Below are 18,307 nucleotides of genomic sequence, written 5' to 3'. Positions count from 1 at the left end.
AATAGTCTTTGGGAAAAATTTCTTGTTCAAAATCTCAAACCCATTCTAGACAGCAAATGAAGGTGATTTGACAAATTTTTCCTGACATTTTCGTCATTTTCCCTCACATTTCCCGGTTTTCCCAGACTTTTTAAAATTCTTTGACATTTCCCGGTTTTCCCTAACTGTGGCAACCCTGAAGACCCCGTCAGGAGACACGAATTGTTAAATTACGCGCGCGGAGAACCAAAACGCCTTCATTTATTGGTATAGGCAATGGGAACATCCGTCAAGTCGAAATAGTCGTATCCCAGCCATCAGGCGTTACAATTGACTTCGCGTCTCGTGTAGGAGAAGCTCCTACTCAGAGTTATTAAAATTACGCGCACGGCGCAAGGATAACCAAAACGCCTTCATTTATTAGTATAGGCAACGCGGACGTCCGTCAAGTCGTAATAGTTGTATCCCAGCCATCAGGCGCTACAATCGACTTTGCGTCGCCTGTGGGAGAAGCTCCTGCGGGCCGATTATTTAAAGTGATAGACAAAGGGATAAGGAGGCGATCTTGTCGGCGGAAGCGGGTGGTTGCAATAGACGGAGGAGATAAGCAATAACTAACGGCATTTCTCGACAGACCTTAAAATCTTATGGTTAGTTAGATCATTTTCCCCTTAGTCTACAATAACCATCCATTTCAACCAATAGGCTCGCTTGTTTTCCTTTTCTTTTCTTTAACTATAGCTTTGCCTTTCACTTTAAATAGTCACTTGTCACGGGTCTAAAAAATAATTAAGGTTGACGCCTTGACTCCTTCAGTTTCCATTCGCAGTTTTCCATGCGAAAATCGGAATGATCCGTGATTTAACAGGCCATAGAGAATAAATAGGGGGTGGTCGTGAGTTCACTTTTGCAGCCATTTGGACCGTCGATTTCACATGTTACATCACTGGGCAGCAAGAACAGCATTCCCAATTATCAAGGGAACATATCGAAAACCATTTATGACACAGTTTGGCTTAAAATTTAAATTATTACTGGAAACTAAAAAAAATGACGGAGTACAACTGCCATGCAAAAGGAAAACATCGTGAGAGCTTTGAGGCGTTGCCCAATTTTCCTCGGTAAACCACGATATTTTGGAGAAAGTTAGCAAGATATATTCTTCCAATTTTTCAAACGATTTTGTTCGCAATTTCACCTGAAAGCCCTGAAAATTTCGAGGAAAAATATTCATAGTTTTCTTCAAAAATAAACATTTTATCGAAGGAAATTCGGCAACTCTCGAATGTTCATATTGTTCATGCGGCGTTTTTCCTTGGCACGACGGACAAAATCCTAGCAGAATTTCGTGTGTAAGTACCCAGTGACACGAGTGAGTACAAAAAACCCCTACTCGCAGTCACCTTCTAGTTTTCTCTTTTACTATACCCTGCTTTCCCTCTATAAAAATGCAGATAGCCTTTTGTGAAAAAGAAAAAATGCTGTCCCTTTGACAACAGCGGAGCACCTGCCGATCGCTGACTTGACAGGCATGCAGGGAACTACCTTACGCGACCGCGAGCGGCATGAAAGCATTCTCAGGTGCGATGCGAATGGCAGAATAGCGCAACCCCCCCCCCCCCCCGCCCCATACGAGACAGGAGAGGGGGCACGAGCAAAAGATAAAAGAAAAATATTCATCCTTCGAGTGAGGAAAATAGCTCGCCTCGCTGGATTCAAAATGGAAAAAATGCGTGGATAGCCTTTAGGTTCGGCCTCGATTATCCGCGACGGAGCCGCCGTGCTAAGGAAAAACGCCGTATCAACATTCGAGAGTTGCCAAATTTCTCAGGATAAATGGAGATGTTGCATGTGTGAGGAATTTGCAATTTGACTGTTGATTCTTGTATAAAAGTTCGCGAGAAACACAATGGTGCCACTGGTTTTCTCTGAAATCGTCTCCCAAGCTCAAAAAAGCTCTCAAAAAGGAGGCCAAAATGGAGGGGATATCCCACCCTACCCTGAGAGTCCACCTCTACATCAAAACAATCTCTCCGTGCAAAGATAGGGAGCAAATACATTGACAGGGCTGCCACTTTATTTGGCGACTCCAAAACTGAAAACACGGCAACCCTGCTAATGTATTTGCTCCCTATCTTTGCTTGGAGAGTTTGTTTGGATGTAGAGGTGGACTCTCAGGGTAGGGTGGGATATCCCCTCCATTTCGGCCTCACTTTGAGAGCTTTTTTTGAGCTTGGGAGATAATTTCAGAGAAAACCAGTGGCACCATCGTGTTTCTCGCGAACTTTTACATAAGAATCAATGGTCAAATCGCAAATCCCTCACACATGCAACATCTCCATTATGCGTTTTTGAAGTGAGATATTTATAATTCTCATTGAAATTTTCAGATAATTAGATCAAATTGCGAACAAAATTGTCTGAAAACTTTGAGGAAAAATGCTCACGATTTTCCAAGAAAATTAGGGCTTTAGTGAACACGGAGAAAAAAACCTCGTGCGTGGGACCCGAAGTTTAGGTCATATGGATCTCTGAAGTTTTCAGATTGAGCATCTGAACACTTAAGGTCTAGCTGTCGAGGTTCGGATCACACATCTGAAACTTCAGTTCTTACATCTGAAGTACTTCAGATGTGAGAATCGAAGTTTTTCGGATGTGAGAACCGAAATTCTTCGGATGTGAAAACCGAAGTACTTCAAACGTAAGAACTGAAGTTTCAAATGTGTGATCCAAACCTCAGCAGCTGGACCTTAAGTGTTCGAATGCTCAATCCGAAAACTTCAGAGATCCATATGACCTAAACTTCGGGTCCCACGCACGAAGTTTTTTTCTCCGTGAAGGAAATCTGGCAACGTCTAAAAGCTCATGCGGCGTTTTTTCTTAGCGCGGCAGAGATGCTGACGGTCCAGTCGTCTTTGTTGTGTGAGCGCATCGATTTCGTCATTTCTTGGCGTCGATTTTCTAGTGGATATAGATTGTATTCGATACATCGAACGGCTGAGATTGTATCGATATCGATTGGTTCAAAACATAAACACAGCCTCAAAAGTCAATTGAGTAATCTGAGGGAACGGATTTTTGTGATAGAAGTTTGATTCGCATGAGTGCTAATGGGCCAAAAGTAGTAAAATGGCTACGAAACCACTGTCAGCTTTTCTGACAAACATCCTAACATTTTGGTTTGAGGTTATGTTCTATTATTTCGAGCCAAACGATAAATCGAACCACTAGCGAATACGATCCATTGCATCGATGGTGCGTCAGAGGGGGGATCAAAGCATCCCAGGAAAGTCAAACGCCGGGAACGGAAAAGGGAAAGTTCTTAATTACGTATCATCGGTGAAGTTCACAGGAAGAACAAGAGACAAGTGGACTGCATTTTGCAATTTGGAACTATAAATTCTGGCCCGGTTTAAAAACAACATATGTGCCATTGGTTTCCCTATGCACATCAGTGTTTTTTCAGATGAGCCAGAATCTATAGTTCCAAAATGCAAAATGCAGTCCAAGTGTGGGTGATTACAATGTAACGTCGAGGGCCAAACTGTGGAACCACGTACCTCCCAGTGGCGGATCCGCGGGGGGGGGGGGGGGGGGGGGGGCACGGTGGCATGACCCCCACTCGAGCCAAAAAAAAAAGTATGAAGGAAAAAAGGAGGAGAGGAGGAAAAAGAACAAGGTATAAAGGAGAACATATCAACATCATTCCTTGAAGTTTTGACATGATTTTCTTCGCACGGAGAAGAAAAATCGTGAAAGTTCTAAAGTATTGAGTGACGTTGAGTAGTTTTCCATCTAAAAAACAAAGTAAGGCAGGAAGTCTACGACGTCGCAAACCGAAATACGTGGTTTGGGAATCTCACCGTCGATATATTACTCAGTGTGTGTTTTCCTGTCAATATTTCCCGGAAAATTGTGTTCATCCGGGAACTTCCGGGAGCTCTCCCGGAAAATTTCTCGCTCCAGAGAACGGAGAAAATCCCACTTAAATTCCTGGACCAGAGGTCATCAGATAGGCGAATGATGACTCCGTTTATGAACTGACTGACATTACAACTGATTGCATTTTAATTAATGAAGAAACTAATTAATGAAGAGAAAAAAGGAGAATGCAATTTGGAAACCGCGGAAAACACAAGAGGCAAATTTTAGCGCCGCGCAGCGATTTCCTTGGAGGAGAGAAAAGTAGTGATTTTACGCAACTTTGAGTCTTCTCGGAATGGCAAACGCGCGGAGGCAAAACAAAAAACAAAAAAAGAAAGAAAACAAAATTCAATAAGCGTGTCCGCGAAACCCGTATATGAATCGGTGAAACGCAAGATCACGAGTTAGTATTCGCGAAACTGTGAATATCAGCGAATAACCGCGAGCTTACGACACCGCACAGTGGGTCGAGTCTTCAGGAGAGATTGGACAAAATTTGGAAACTTTAAACGCTTATAACTCCTTTTATACAAACTTTGGGGTTCTAAAAAGTGTTCCATTGGTTTTCTCGTGAAATTTTCTTGCAGAAACACCCCTTGAAATTTAAAGTATTGCGAAATAAACATCAAAATTAACAGTTTTAGTCAAAAATTTCACGTCCGACCTCTCTACTTGACTCGGTCCAATGTGCGCCGTTTCCCTGACGAAGGAGCGTAACTCCATTCCAAGGTTGCGAAATTGACTTAAAAAATACAATTTATTACGAAAATATAACCGCACTATCTCTACCCAAAATTTGGCGTTTAGATTCGAGACACACCAGTGAAAATCTTATGTAAAAACATCCGACTGTTTTGTAGTACAGGGAACTGTTTTTGTAGGAACTGTTACAACGTTAAAACGTAGTTACATTCATCCGTCTTGGAATGTCATGTCTACGCGAAACTACATGAGAAATTGTGAGCGTGGTTCACCAATCGATCACAAGATGCCAATCGTAGGACAGACAGGAGTAAGGAAAGTCCTACAGTCGAAGTACGGAGGAAAATATTCGCCATAGAACTGTCGTGCTAAGGAAGAACGCCGTATGAACATTCGAGAGTTGCCAAATTTCCTCCGATAAAATGCTTATTTTTGAGAAAAGTTGTGAATATTTTTCCTTGAAATTTTCAAACACTTAAGATCAAGTTACAACCAAAATTGTCTGAGAAATTGGAGGAAAAATATTCACAAATTTTCCTGAAAATTAGCGATTTGCCTAAAAAAATTTGGCAACGCCTGAAGGCTCATACGGCGTTTTTCCTTGGGACGGCAGAGAAAAAGAGAGGGAAAAGCGGAGAGGATAAGAGATTCATCACTTTTCTTCTGATGTGTTGGCGACAGCCCGTCAAATCTCATCCCTGCTTCAAGAATTGACTTTCATTTCAATGGCAAATACCTACCAAATTCGAATTTTTTTTTGGCATCTTACGTGATACGGTCAGAAGAGAAATGCGTTGAGGTGGGTCCTTAGCTATGGCTCATTTTAAAGTGTAACAATTAGGTAAATTATTTTTGAAAAACTCGAAGTTCAGTCGCTAAAGTACTCGTTAAGATTCCTAAAGACATCCCTCTGTGGGGATGGGAGCATTAATCTGTTGCCGGAATCACACGCTCGAATTAAGCAACTGAATAAGGAAGTCAACAATCATCGTTTGACAGCTGAAATTCCGAAAATTCGAGTTATTTTCATCCAGATGTGTATCAAGTCTATTCGAATGGTTCAGACAAATCCGACTTTATCCGATGGTCGCTGAGAATCGTTGCTGAATTTTGCGCGACACGCGCAAAATTCAGGCATCGGGCTGATGACTTCCACATTCAAGCCACACTCAGCGTGTGATTGCGGCATGTCTTTTTGGATTGGAGGCACGTCAGGGTTGCAATTTTTTATGAAAAATAAAATATTGAAATTGCATTTGAAATATTTCATGAGATTTCAGAAATATATGAAAAATATTGACAAATATTTTTCGAAATTAAATGCAAAATTAAATTGAAGGCGAATTCTTTTTGCTTTTTGGTGTTTTTTGGTGCAAGTTGCATTCCAAGCCGCTAAAAATATGTTTCACATTTTCCACATTTTTTACAACTTTGGGAAATCTCGTGAAATTTTTCACGAAAATTTTCAATACTTCATACTTTTCATTTCACCCGTGCAACTCTGAGATACGTACCTAGCAAACAGAAATTTTCCGGGAAATATTAGTATGAGAAACTTGGCAACACGTTCTCCTGGCAAAATTTGGGCACATTTCTCCATGAATGGCATCCGAGTTCGCGAGGGCTCCGTTATTCATTACTTGCGGATTATCTACACGGTTGTCAAATGTCGCTCACAAACGCACACGAATTCTGCCGTGCTAAGGAAAAACGCCGTATGAGCCTTCAGGCGTTACCAAATTTCCTTTGATAAAACACGAATTTCCCAGTAAACTTATGGATATTTTCCTTCCAATTTTATAGACAGTTTTGTTTGCAATTTCATCTGAAGTTTCTGAGAATTTCAAGGAAAAATATTCATAACTTTCCTCAAAAATAAATATTTTATCGAAGGAAATTTGGCAACTCTCTAATGTTCATACGGCGTTCTTCCTTAGCACGGCAGATTAGGGAATGGACCTTAAGGGGGGCTGAGGAATTTTTCAACAACAGTTTTAATCCCCGAGTAACATCACTTGAAGAAATTGCACCCTATTAAATAAAAAAAAAAGATGATTAAAGTTGTTTTTCAACGGAAGGACTTCAGAATATCGGCATTTTATAAGGGGCACATTTAAATTTTATTTTATTTGACGGCACTCAGGTAGAATAAGACGGGACGGGCCATCTTATGCTGATGTTTCAGTCAACATAAGAAACGCCTTCAATTGTTGATGATAACGCTTCGATACAACTATTCGTACTCTATGGACACGCGTGTTGCGTACGAAAAAATTGAAGGCGCTTCGGCCGCCCTTGTCCTTGGAGCAGTGCGCGCAGCAACAAGTGGCGCGCCGTTACGAATAAGTGGCAAGATGAAATTCTTCGATAAAAACGAAGGCAACGAAGACAAGTGTACATGAAACAATGCTTTCGCACCATTTTCACATGCCAGAATATCAAAGGGTGTCGACTGAGACAGGCTGGCCAAAAATCAGCACTTTTACAGTAAATTCCCAAGAAATTCACTACCTCCTCAACAAAAACATTCAGAAAGACGGAGCACTAAAAGCAAAAAATGAAGCTTCTAGAGCTTCTTTTCAATCACCTCTACTATTGGCTAGAGGATTGGCGGCGAAATCGGGACAAGTTTGAATTCAAATGTAGGGCGGGAACTAATAAATAAAATTGCGGAAACAAAGTATTTTAGGTTGATTTTTGCCCAAATTCAGGTACACACTCATATTTTATTAACTTTAGGTTAGTTTCGGTCCGTCGTCGACCGACTGATTTCATTTGGGAGTAACGTAGATCTAGAACTGTAACGGCCTGTTTGAACCTGCAGAACCACCATAAGCAGAAGAAAAACTAACTTTATCTGAGATTACTGCCTGTTACCGAGCAAAAGTAGGTGTAATATATTAGGACGCAGACCGAACTTTCTTAATATAATCGTTTTAAGCATTTAAAACACGTTTCGAAGAAGAAATAAGGAAAAATCAAGAGGACAAGTTCAAATCAAATTTCCGTTTGCCGCCATGGATTCCCGCGCTCATTTTTTTCCGCTAAAATAAAGCACGAAAAACATTGAAACTTTGAGGAACTGTTACTTACTGATAGGTGCATATGCCCTATTTTTTTTCAAATTTGTAACTCAATTACAACTCTTCAAATAAGGGTGTCACTCTCTTATTACCCCATGGTCTCTCTTATTACCCCGTCTTCCCCTACTATTTCAGTACCTTCATTTGAAAAAATTCGAAAAGTTTCGACAATTTTACATTCTCGCTCATAATAAGACGAAATGACATGGACACAAAATTTCATTATTAGGTAACTGACTGTAAAATCAAGATTTTGTACTTCTTGTTGTGAGATCTTGTTACTCTTGTAGGCAAATACTACTTTGAGAATAAATGCGCGGGAATTCCGTACTTTCTAGGCTTTATTAAAAAAACACGCGTGGTATGAAGGAAAAAATTCCGGACCTTCTTGCGGAGTTACCGCGTTTTTTCAGTACTTCCGGACAGGCATTAAAAAATCCGGACTAGTAGACACCCTGTCCTATTCACTGAGTGAGAGCCCTGAAATGGTGCTATCCTTCCTCTGGCGAAGCTCGTCGCTCAGTAGGACGAGCCATTAGGAGAAGTCGGACATGAAATTTTCGACTGAATTGCGAATTTTGATTTTGATTATATTCATCTTAAGAGGGTTGTTGTATCGCTTGTTAGATTTGGTCTTTGATCAAATGTGATCTTCTTTTTTTATGGTGATGCAGTCGCATATTAGACTTTCAAAAATGGCGCATTTTTGGTTCACGCTTTTGTTCCCCCGGAGGCGAGCAGATGGTGGACGGGAAAACTGGTCTCTGCTCAGCTGGAGTCACTGCGCAGTGCCATAACATTGCAGGATTTATATGTTTGCACCCTAGCACATCAAAAATTGCTATCACTTCGCACTGAAAGGAATTTTAATTTGTTTCTATAGCAGGTGCTGATAGGTATTTTTAAAATCTTGCACTTAAAAAAAAAAAAAAAAAAAAAAAAAAAAAAATTAGACTCAATTTGATGATGCATTCAAAAATGATAGTAAATGTTTTGCCCTTGACCCCTTGTTCCTCCTCTATGAGTGGGCCAAAACACAATGGCAAATTTTGCACACATGGCAAACTTGCCTCGGCGACAGCAAAGCTTGACATGGGTAGTCACCTGTTTGGAACACTTTGTTTAAACTTTTTAACGCTGCATCACGACTGATTGAAAAATCGTAGGGTCAAGAACGGTCTCAATTCCCGAGAAACATTGCGCCAACTGATGAAATTGTGCCCCAGAAATAGATAGAAAAAAGATGGATTCAACTGGTTTTTTTTTTCAAATTAAAGACCTTCAAAATATTAGCATTTTTAACAGTAAAAAATGCAAACTTCGCAACACTATATTGCAAAAACAAGCTTTGAACTAAACTTGAAACTTTCACTGGAGGGCTGTCTAATCATTAGGTTTGTTTGGTGCAGAATTGGAAAAAAGGGGCACTTTTTTGGCAGGAAGCCACACTGAGGAAAGACGCCGTACTAACATTCGAATGTTGCTGAAATTCCCCTGCACTAAAATATTTCCGTTTAAAAAATGATGAATGATTGGACAGCACTGTGCAATCAGGAGCAACTATTTCTACCTCGTTGGTAAAAGCACCTATATGCATAAGGAACCACACCACACACCACATATGTTGTTTTAAAAATGATCGAGAAATAGTAGTTCCCAATTGCAAAATAAAGTCCAATTTTTCCTGAGTTTTTCAGGTGCTTTAAATCAAATTAGGAGCAAAGTTCTCTAAAAAATTGGAAGAAAAATATTCATAAATTTCCCAGTGAATTTGAATTTGACTGAAGAAAAATTGACAACATTCGAAGGCTCCATACGGCGGTTTACTGTAGCATGACAAAATTTTTTTTAAATACAATTTATGTGCTTAAAAATTGATCGCTTCTATCAACACATAATAATTTACAGATTTTGTGCAGTACAAACTTCTACATTGCGTTACTAAGATTGTGCAATTTTGTATGCTGTTTCTCAGAGGCATGGCTGAGACGGATGAAGGGGATCTTCAAGGTTTGGCTTGCCCCCTCCCCCAAATGACCATAAATTTTCGCCCGCATAAAAGAATTTCCTGAGATTTTCGGGCACTTTTAACTAGGAATCACGGAATCCCCCTACAAGAAAATAATTACTCTCAATATCCCCAAACTTGAAAAAAAATGGTCTATTGAGGATTTTATGGGGTGCCACTTTTGTGGACAGTTACGGAGGGGAAAATTTCAGAAATTTCTTACTCTGACATAGGTAAATTGCAAAATCCTCTGATTTTTTAGGTTTTCCGAGACTCTCACCATCCCAACAGCTCAACTGCTAAATTCTGAAGAGATGTCAAACATGTGCTCTTTTAAAACTGGACAGGGGGAGAATATTCCCCAGTTTGGTTCTACGGAGCCTGCAGTTAAGCTCGAATCAAAATATCTTTAAATGGCGACCCCCTTGCCCATCGGCTCATTCGCATAGGGGGAAGATTTTTCAGAAAAATAGAGGGACCTTCGTGTTACCAATACCCTCGTCAATTTCAGAACTGTCCAAAGTTCATACACTTGTTCTAAGAAGCAGAGAATCCCCAAGTAAATCAACTTTTGTGAGCTTGTAATGAGTCAAGCATCAGCTTGAAGATATCAACTGAATACAGATCAAAATAAACTTACTAAAGAGTTTTCCGAGACGAGAAAATAATTCTTAGAGTAAACACATAATCTCCAGGAAACAAAGAGCAGCAACCACTATTCCAAACTTAAAATAACGTTTTGAAAAATTAGCACCGCTTCAGAGGAAATACGAACAAAAGACTTTTCACTTTCATTCGAAACCGGTTTGAAATTACCGGAAAGCAAGTCTTTTATGTTAACAACACAGTAATAATGATGATAAACTGCATAACCTTCAAAAAACCACTATCATACAAAAAGGCTCGAAAGATCAGTTTTTAGTTTCACGCACAAAGAAATGAACAATATACAATGTTTACAATTTCTCCCCAATCACTAAGTTACTGCATGCCTGATTATTAACTTAGCACACAAATCCCCAGTCCATTTCGGTGGGAAAAGAAAACACACTGGTGCGCCCAGAAATCAAACTGACAGATCACGGACAGAGATTTTTAGTAGTTGGAAAGCAAAGCATCATCAGCTACTAAAGATTACCAGATTGTGCGGGAGCATTGAAATAATCAGTAATGAACGATGAAAAAACTTTCATGATAAGGTGCAATTTGGCACCAATGTCCTCAATAATCTGAGTGAGTGTTAGATAAAGCTTATCTGGATTAGGGACGATTTCATGAGTTCCTTGTTATCAGTAAATAGTCTAGGGAGATGTAAACTCTGAACGACACTTATTTGCATTCAAGGAAGTGAGACAGTGTAGTTGTTGGATGCGCTGTTCCCAGAGATTTCGAGGATTGTCTTTCCAAGTGTTTTAATGCTGAGAAACTTAGAAGAAAGTCGTTCAGGTCTGATTCAATAAACGAAAGCAAAAAATACTGTATCAGTTTTTAAGAACTTTCATGGGATTAGATATGTTTTACAATTGGAAAGGGTAGGCAAAAATATATGGCTAGCTTCATATACCGTGTTTGCAACTTCAAATTGATGGCTAAATGTGAAAAAAGTGTATTTTAATGCTATTTGTAAAAATGTGCAATTACATTTTCTATCCTTCAAGGAGGACTGATCCCAATTCATTGCAATTTTGTGTGATTTGTTTGGAATAAATAAAGAAAATTCATAGATAATTTCAATGGAAACTGATGATTACTTCTTTTTTTGAAAAATGAAATATGAGTGGAGACTTACATCGTAGCAATCTGAGATTTGCATTTTTTTTTACTATATTTTTGAATATTTTTAATCAAAATATTTTGGAGCTCAAACACTGAAGACGATAGGCATATTTTACTCTTAAAAAACCCTTCCCATCGATTTCCTTTGATTTGCAGAGACGCTCTGTAGTGATTTTGAGGGCGAAGATGATGGCTGATTTGCAAGTTTTTACTGGGTGTTAGAGTGGCATAGTCTAGAGTACCTTTGTAGTGAGAGTATAGACAGATGTGAAACTCCGAAAATCCATCAGGCCTTCACTGATGCCTCCATCAACAAAGTTGGGGCCCGGAATTGCAGACAACCTATGAATTTCAATTATCCAGAACTATTTACTCCTACAATTATTAGGAACTGTTGTTTATAAAGCACGTATTTGACTTAGTTTTTGCATAAATTTACTCATTTTTGCGGAAGAACGCTCATTTATGTACATTCTTGGCCATCTGGGTTAGAATTGAAATCTGCAGACTCCGCAGACTAGCAGTATGTTGGAAGTTGGTTAGAAGAATGGCTGCACTTTTGGGCCTTATGCCCTCCATGAAGCGATCTGTCCATACTCTCGCTATATAGGTACTCTAGCATAGTCATTCACAGTCACTTCTGGGGATTGAATGCGTGACCTCAGTGATGACCGGAACTGCCTTAACCACTACATCACTGCTAATAACATTATTTTGAGAAGTAAAATGAGAGCCGATCGAGAACGTAATTTGCAAGGAAGAAAAGCCATCGCGATGTTAAACGGGGTTCTCTGGGATCAGAGAATCTCGAAGGAAAATAAGCGGAGAATTTACAGCGCCATCGTGAAGAGCATAATTATGTACGGGAGTGAGGTCTGGCAATTGAAGAAAAAATCCGAGGATATCTTACAGGCAACTGAAATGGACTTTTGGCAAAGGTCTGCAGGGATCTCGCGGAGAGAGCGCGTTCGTAATGAACGAGTGCGTGGAATAATGGGAGTTGAGGAAGATACTGTGCACGATATCAAAACCAGGCAGCTGGTTTGGTATAGACACGTGCGGAGAATGGCAGATAGTAGGTTGCCCGGAAAGGTATTTGATTGGGTTCCTCCCGGAAGAAGGCGGCGTGGACGTCCAGTAAAAGGTTGGCGGGAGGGAGTAGAGGGGGAGATCAGACAGTGTAATCTGCCCGATGATTTGTGGGAGGATCGATTCCGATGGCGATTTGGAGTCGCAGAGCACTCTAGTGCGCTGAGGTAGCGGCTTGATATATATATAAAATGAGAGCTAAGATTACTTACATTACTTGTTGCCGTCTAGAAGCTCTCTCATGATGGTGACAGCAAGCTTCATATTCACTCTCCCTCCAGAAGATTCGGCAATATTTTTCATCATCTTATTAAAGCTGGCATCTTTCTTTTTTGGGACTTTATAGGAAGCGACTAGATCTTCGCTGCCTGCTATTTCTTTCCGGCATATTTCAGCTATTTTTTCAGGTTCAGTTATTTGTTGCCACTGGTTGTCCTCCACAAGCTGACATTTGATTTAAAAAAAAGAAAGTAGTTGGTAAAAATTAAAATATTTTATGTTCTCTTTTGAATTTATCGAGATGATAACTTATCACAGACCTATTTGTCTCCATTTTGTAGGAAAACAGGTACACAGGCAGGGAAAGCTTCTTCATTTTTGCACTCATTAATTTTACATTTTCCCTGACCGCATTTTACGCAAAGGGAGTCTTTCCGTAGTTCGGACTAAGTTTTGTTGTATGTTATAAATCAAGATAGTTGAGACAAGGAAAATTAATATGATTGGTTCTGCTAAAGCTCTATTTCTGTGCTGCTAAGGTAAAATTCTCTTTGTTCTACCATTGTTTCTAGAACTGGGGATGGAACTCTCATATAAATTACTATTTTTCCTGGTGAAGTTCTCGATGATGTTATTTTAAAAATTTTGATTTTTTGTTCCACATCATTTTTAAGTGTTGTACTATTTCCAATAACTTGAGTAATTTCATTTAGGACTTGTGTTTCGTTCATATTAGCGGGTACTGGACTAAATTTAATGACTTCTGACCTAGTCATCATCTCAAGTTTGAGACCATTTTCTTTAAGTTTCCCCATCGTGTCGTAACCTTATCTTTAGCGTCTGTAATGACTTTTAAAATGGACTCTTTACCATCTCTTGTAATGTTATATGAGATAATTGTTGTGTTGTCAGAAAGGCCTATTTCTGATTCTAAATATGCTCTAACTTTTTTTCCCTTCCTCTGAACAGCTTAATCTCATTGTCATTTTGTCTTCGTTTTTCTTCATAATTGATTCAGCAGTGTTGTTTTTGGTAACTTCATTGTACCTAATATGAAACATTGAAAATTAAAATTGACTGTACTCCTTTGAATTCACTGAGATTTTGATCTTCTATGCTGCTGTGCTGAGGAAGAACACCACATGAGCCTTCAGATGTTGCTAACTTTCCTTTGATCAAATATGAACTCTCAGAGAATTCCATTCGCAAACAGATCTAAATCATTTGAAACTTTCAAGAGAGAATATTCATAATTCTCTTCAAAAACAAACTTTTTATCAGAGAAAATTTGGCAGCTCTCAAATGTTCATGCAGTGTTTTTCCTTAGTATGGTAGTATGGTTCTTGGTCCTTTTTTATTTATGGACCACAGTTTCCACCTTACCTAGATTTTACTTTCATTGAAATTGCATCTCCCTTATAAAGGAAAAGAGAGCTAAGTTCAAGATTTTAAAATTTTGAGAACAAGATGTGATTCCTACGTTGTAATTTCTGAACAAAAACGCACCCTAAAATGTATGAATGATATGCTATGCTTGACCTACAGTTTTTTACAGCTTCTCTATAAACCTTATACAACCCCCATCAGAAATTCGAGTTGCTTACCTGCGTTGGAGTCTTGGAGGAATTATTAACTATCAATTCAAAAAGTAATTTCTTCACTGTAGGGAGATTGATTGTGCCACTTTGAAGTAGATCAACAATTTCTCCTAAAGTGGTTGATTCTAAATTACTGTAACAGAAGACCAGATAAGACATTAAAAACAGAGGAAGGGAAAAAATCTCTTTGAATAAGGGATCAGTAATCCATACATGAGATTCGTAGGGAAGATGTTGATTTTAACTTGAATCAGGGAAACAATATTGAATTAGACTACATATGAGGGCTTTTCCAACCAAACAGCTTATACCCATGTCAACATCGCTAAGATTGTGAAACTTTCCCTTCTTTTTACAAGTATCCGAAATCAACCACACAATACATTTCTCTGCCAAAATATTCAGAAAAATAGAAAGAAAATTTGAGGCAAATTTCAAAAAAATGCTTACAGCTCTCTACCAACTAAACAGTTGAATGTATGCACAATCTTAGCAACGTTGAAATGGGTATAAATTGTTTCGTGGGAAAGGTCCTCATGTGCATGTATGTTTCCCGCATTTTTGGAATGAACCGAAGCTAAGCGTGTGATACTTGAGCTGAATGAAAATTTAGGAACACAGGATTACTTGAAAGTGTGTACATTTTATTTATTTGATGTTTTTATTTACTCATTTATTTATTATTCTCTTTAAAAAAAGATATAGCACAAAAATTCATTAAGTCAGGTGCTGCTCCCTTAAGTACATATACCTAGATGATGATGGATGAATCTAATTAGCCAGATAATTTTTCTAAAATAAAAAATTCAAATATTCCAAATGGAGAGGGAATGAATTACTCACCAGTATTCTATTTTGATATTTGCTTTGTTTAAAACATAGTTTAATTCAATTGTCCCGACATTTGCTACTGTTTTTGGATTACGATTCGAATCTTCGGAAGTAATGTCTAAAAAGTATCGCAGAAGTTTTGAATCACTCTGAAAAAAGAGGAAATAAAAGGCATGATGCATTTCATAGAAAAATTCAGCTCTTCTTGAAATGATAAATCACTTACATCAATGAATTGAGAGTGAACCACAAACAGTGACTGAAAATCACTGTGATTTTTTCCGGGAAGTTTTTGGCCTCAACTATTAAAAATGGCAAAAGAAACAAATCCAGGAAAAAATCTTTAAAGAGGAACAAAAATTCTGCCATTAATTTGCTTTACTCAACATTTACACAGAGAGAAGAGACTTACCATTAGAGCTGTCACAACTGGCCCCGGAAGTTTGAAGTGCTCTTTCAGCCGCAGTCTTGTTTCTCGCGGTAGCTCTGGCAGTTGTGCTTCTATACTTGGTACATTCACTATGTCTGGGTCTGAGAGATTGCCACTTAAGTCAACTCTTAGAGGGGGTAAATTGGGCTCTGGCATAAAACGATAATCCTGCCAAAACAAAGGCACAAACCAGCATTAGATCAAAATCATGGCTTTCGTTTCACAGATCCCTCTTAGAAAATCAGCCAAATTGGTCAAATTCTCTGTCGATAATTCAGCCCAATTGTCTGTCTATGGATCAGTGACATTGACTGTTAATCGACCAGTTTCATCATCTGTTGATAGGCCAGTTGAATCAACCGTCGATGAGCCAGTTGATTCGACTGTTGATAGGCAAGTGGATTCAAAGCCAATGGGTCAGTCAAATCGACTGTCGATCGACCAGAGGGAATATAATAGACTGGTCAAATTGTCTCACAATTAACCACTCAATGAAGAATTTGCACCCATTTTTCTTTAATTCACTCTATGAAAGTAGGGGATAATTGACCTTCCAGGAATTTCTTGCGATTATTGAGGTTGACATCATCAGACCCAGAAACTTTCACAAGCTTTTTCCGCACTTAGGAGACTCAGAAGGCTTTTCTTGATGCCTGCATAGTTTTTCTCGCAAAATTTCCAGTCAGAAAATAAAATAACATCATAGGAATCCCTATTGCATGCAAATTCTCCATTTTATCTCACTATCAAGAGACAACTCAACTAGTTTATCGACAACCTATTTCACTGGTTGATAGACAAACGATTAGACTAGTCAATGCACCACAGCTGTAATTCAAAATCGAAATCCAACTAAATTATTTTTATTGCAATGTTTGCCTCTCCAGCTCAACAATTAAGAGATTAAGATAAGAGATTAGAGATTGATTAATTAAGAATAATGGAGAGTAAATGCTGTGATCAGTTTGAAACTTTACACAGTTTTGAATTCATGAAATTACGTGCTTCAAAATAACCGAGGAGTAATTGTAGATGTTCACAAATTGCATTGCCTTCACTAACCTGATCAACTTCTTTGTCTCGCATCGGGTAAGTTTTGTTGGATTGTGGGTCCCAAAATCGAGTTTCATTGACGATTGTACCACCACTTTCAAGGATACTTATATGTCGCCTGACTTCAAAATGGATAGCATTGCCTACACTTCTTATACCACCAATGTTTTTCACTTCGCTCCGGACTCCCAGCTCTGATGAACCTATCTGGCGAACAGAGACGTTGGCATCTACTCTCAGAGCTCCCTCTGAAAATAAAAGCAATGATAATGATTAGATTGGTTTGGAAATTACTTCGAATATGAGGTATACAATTGTCCTTAAAATAATAAGTCCATCTCTGCTCTACCGTTTCCTGGTTGGATAATGGACGAGCTAAACACACCCCCTAGTAGCAGTGGCTCTTTAAAAATATAATTTTTTCAATTTTGTAGAATATTTTAAATATTTTACAAAAAGTTGTCCAAAAGAATGTAAAAAACTTGTAAAATTTTGAGAGTTCGTAAATTTTAAGTAAAAAAACCCTTCAAATACTCGTTTTAGGAGACCTATTTGGGGGATTCTTTAAAGTAAAAAGATAGGGAGCCCTTTTGAAGGATTCTTTTAATTAAAATAACACTATTTTTTTATTTAAAATTTACGTAAAAATCAACAAACTATATCCTTAATTTTTATGGGCTGCAACTTTTTGTTACATTTTCTGTTCACCACTTTTTTCCTCGTTTTTGCCCGCAGGAAGTTTATAAAAAAAATATGTAAATTTTACTTAAAATTTGTCTTCAATTAAATGTAAAAAAAAGCCCCAAAAAGGGTTTCCTGATACAAACATTTGAAGAGTTTTTTTTACCTAATTTTCAAGTAGTTTTGAGGTAAATTTTAAGTTCTCCTAAAATTTACGAGTTTTTTACAACTTCTCTCAACAGCCACTGCTACTAGGGCCTCCTCGCTAGGCAACAAACCAGTCCATTACAATGCCTCATATAGACAGGACAACTGATTCATCATACAACTGAACAATCGCATGGATCCAGTCTTTCATAATCTTATCTGGTCCAATAGACAAACACAAACTTTAAGTTATCAGCCTACTGCTGTTCATTGTTAATGAGTTACAATGAGTATCTTTTCCTTTTTTTCTTTCACCCGATGAATTCTTTTATCGGTTGTCACAAACTAAAATAAAATGACCATTTTGTCCAATTTATCCATCATTAGATGATGTACAAAAGCGAGAACGAGAGAGCAAGACTTGCGCTAAAGCCTTGGGTTTCGTGTTCTAGTTTACGTTTTTCATAAATCACCTTAAGATGGCAGAACTAGCCATCATGTTTTCATTTGTGATGACCAATTAAAAAAAAATCTCACTGGGCAAAAAGGACTGAAAAAGGTAATTAAAATGTCACCTGATCAATAAAACCAAAACAAATCAAAGTTACAACGAGTAAGAGATGGGTAAATTGATTGGGTGACCTTGAAAAGTTGTTTTCACCTCACATTTGACTTCCTGACTTGGATATTATCTCACTTCAGTCAACAAATTTAATTCTAGAAAAGGTTTGGATGTAAGTGCTACCCAATCTTCCTTGAGCACCAAAGTCTAAGTACTGATAATTTT

General features: G+C 38.4%; 3 protein-coding genes across 3 annotated transcripts in view; 1 reads left to right on the top strand and 2 right to left on the bottom strand.

The window, feature by feature from the left end:
- Positions 1-10,393, bottom strand: part of LOC109031942 (solute carrier family 53 member 1-like) — a 34,853-nt gene extending 24,460 nt beyond the window's left edge. The window contains exon 1 of the mRNA XM_072305615.1: positions 10,337-10,393. The gene's annotated coding sequence lies outside the window, so the exon portion shown is untranslated. The remainder of the gene's footprint in view (positions 1-10,336) is intronic.
- Positions 1-18,307, bottom strand: part of GatB (glutamyl-tRNA(Gln) amidotransferase subunit B, mitochondrial) — a 36,541-nt gene that overhangs the window by 11,765 nt on the left and 6,469 nt on the right. Inside the window, exons 6-10 of the mRNA XM_019043807.2 lie at positions 16,702-16,940; positions 15,622-15,807; positions 15,222-15,358; positions 14,385-14,511; positions 12,774-13,005 (exon numbers count right to left, since the gene is read on the bottom strand). Of these exons, the coding sequence (XP_018899352.2) occupies positions 12,775-13,005; positions 14,385-14,511; positions 15,222-15,358; positions 15,622-15,807; positions 16,702-16,940 (920 nt within the window). The 3' untranslated portion in view covers position 12,774. The remainder of the gene's footprint in view (positions 1-12,773; positions 13,006-14,384; positions 14,512-15,221; positions 15,359-15,621; positions 15,808-16,701; positions 16,941-18,307) is intronic.
- Itpr (Inositol 1,4,5,-trisphosphate receptor) overlaps positions 16,710-18,307 on the top strand; it is a 69,870-nt gene continuing 68,272 nt past the window's right edge. The window contains exon 1 of the mRNA XM_072305611.1: positions 16,710-16,728. The gene's annotated coding sequence lies outside the window, so the exon portion shown is untranslated. The remainder of the gene's footprint in view (positions 16,729-18,307) is intronic.

The sequence above is a fragment of the Bemisia tabaci genome, chromosome 10 (genome assembly GCF_918797505.1).
Source record: "Bemisia tabaci chromosome 10, PGI_BMITA_v3".
Taxonomy (NCBI): Eukaryota; Metazoa; Arthropoda; class Insecta; order Hemiptera; family Aleyrodidae; genus Bemisia; species Bemisia tabaci.
This window is presented reverse-complemented; position numbering and strand designations above follow the sequence as displayed.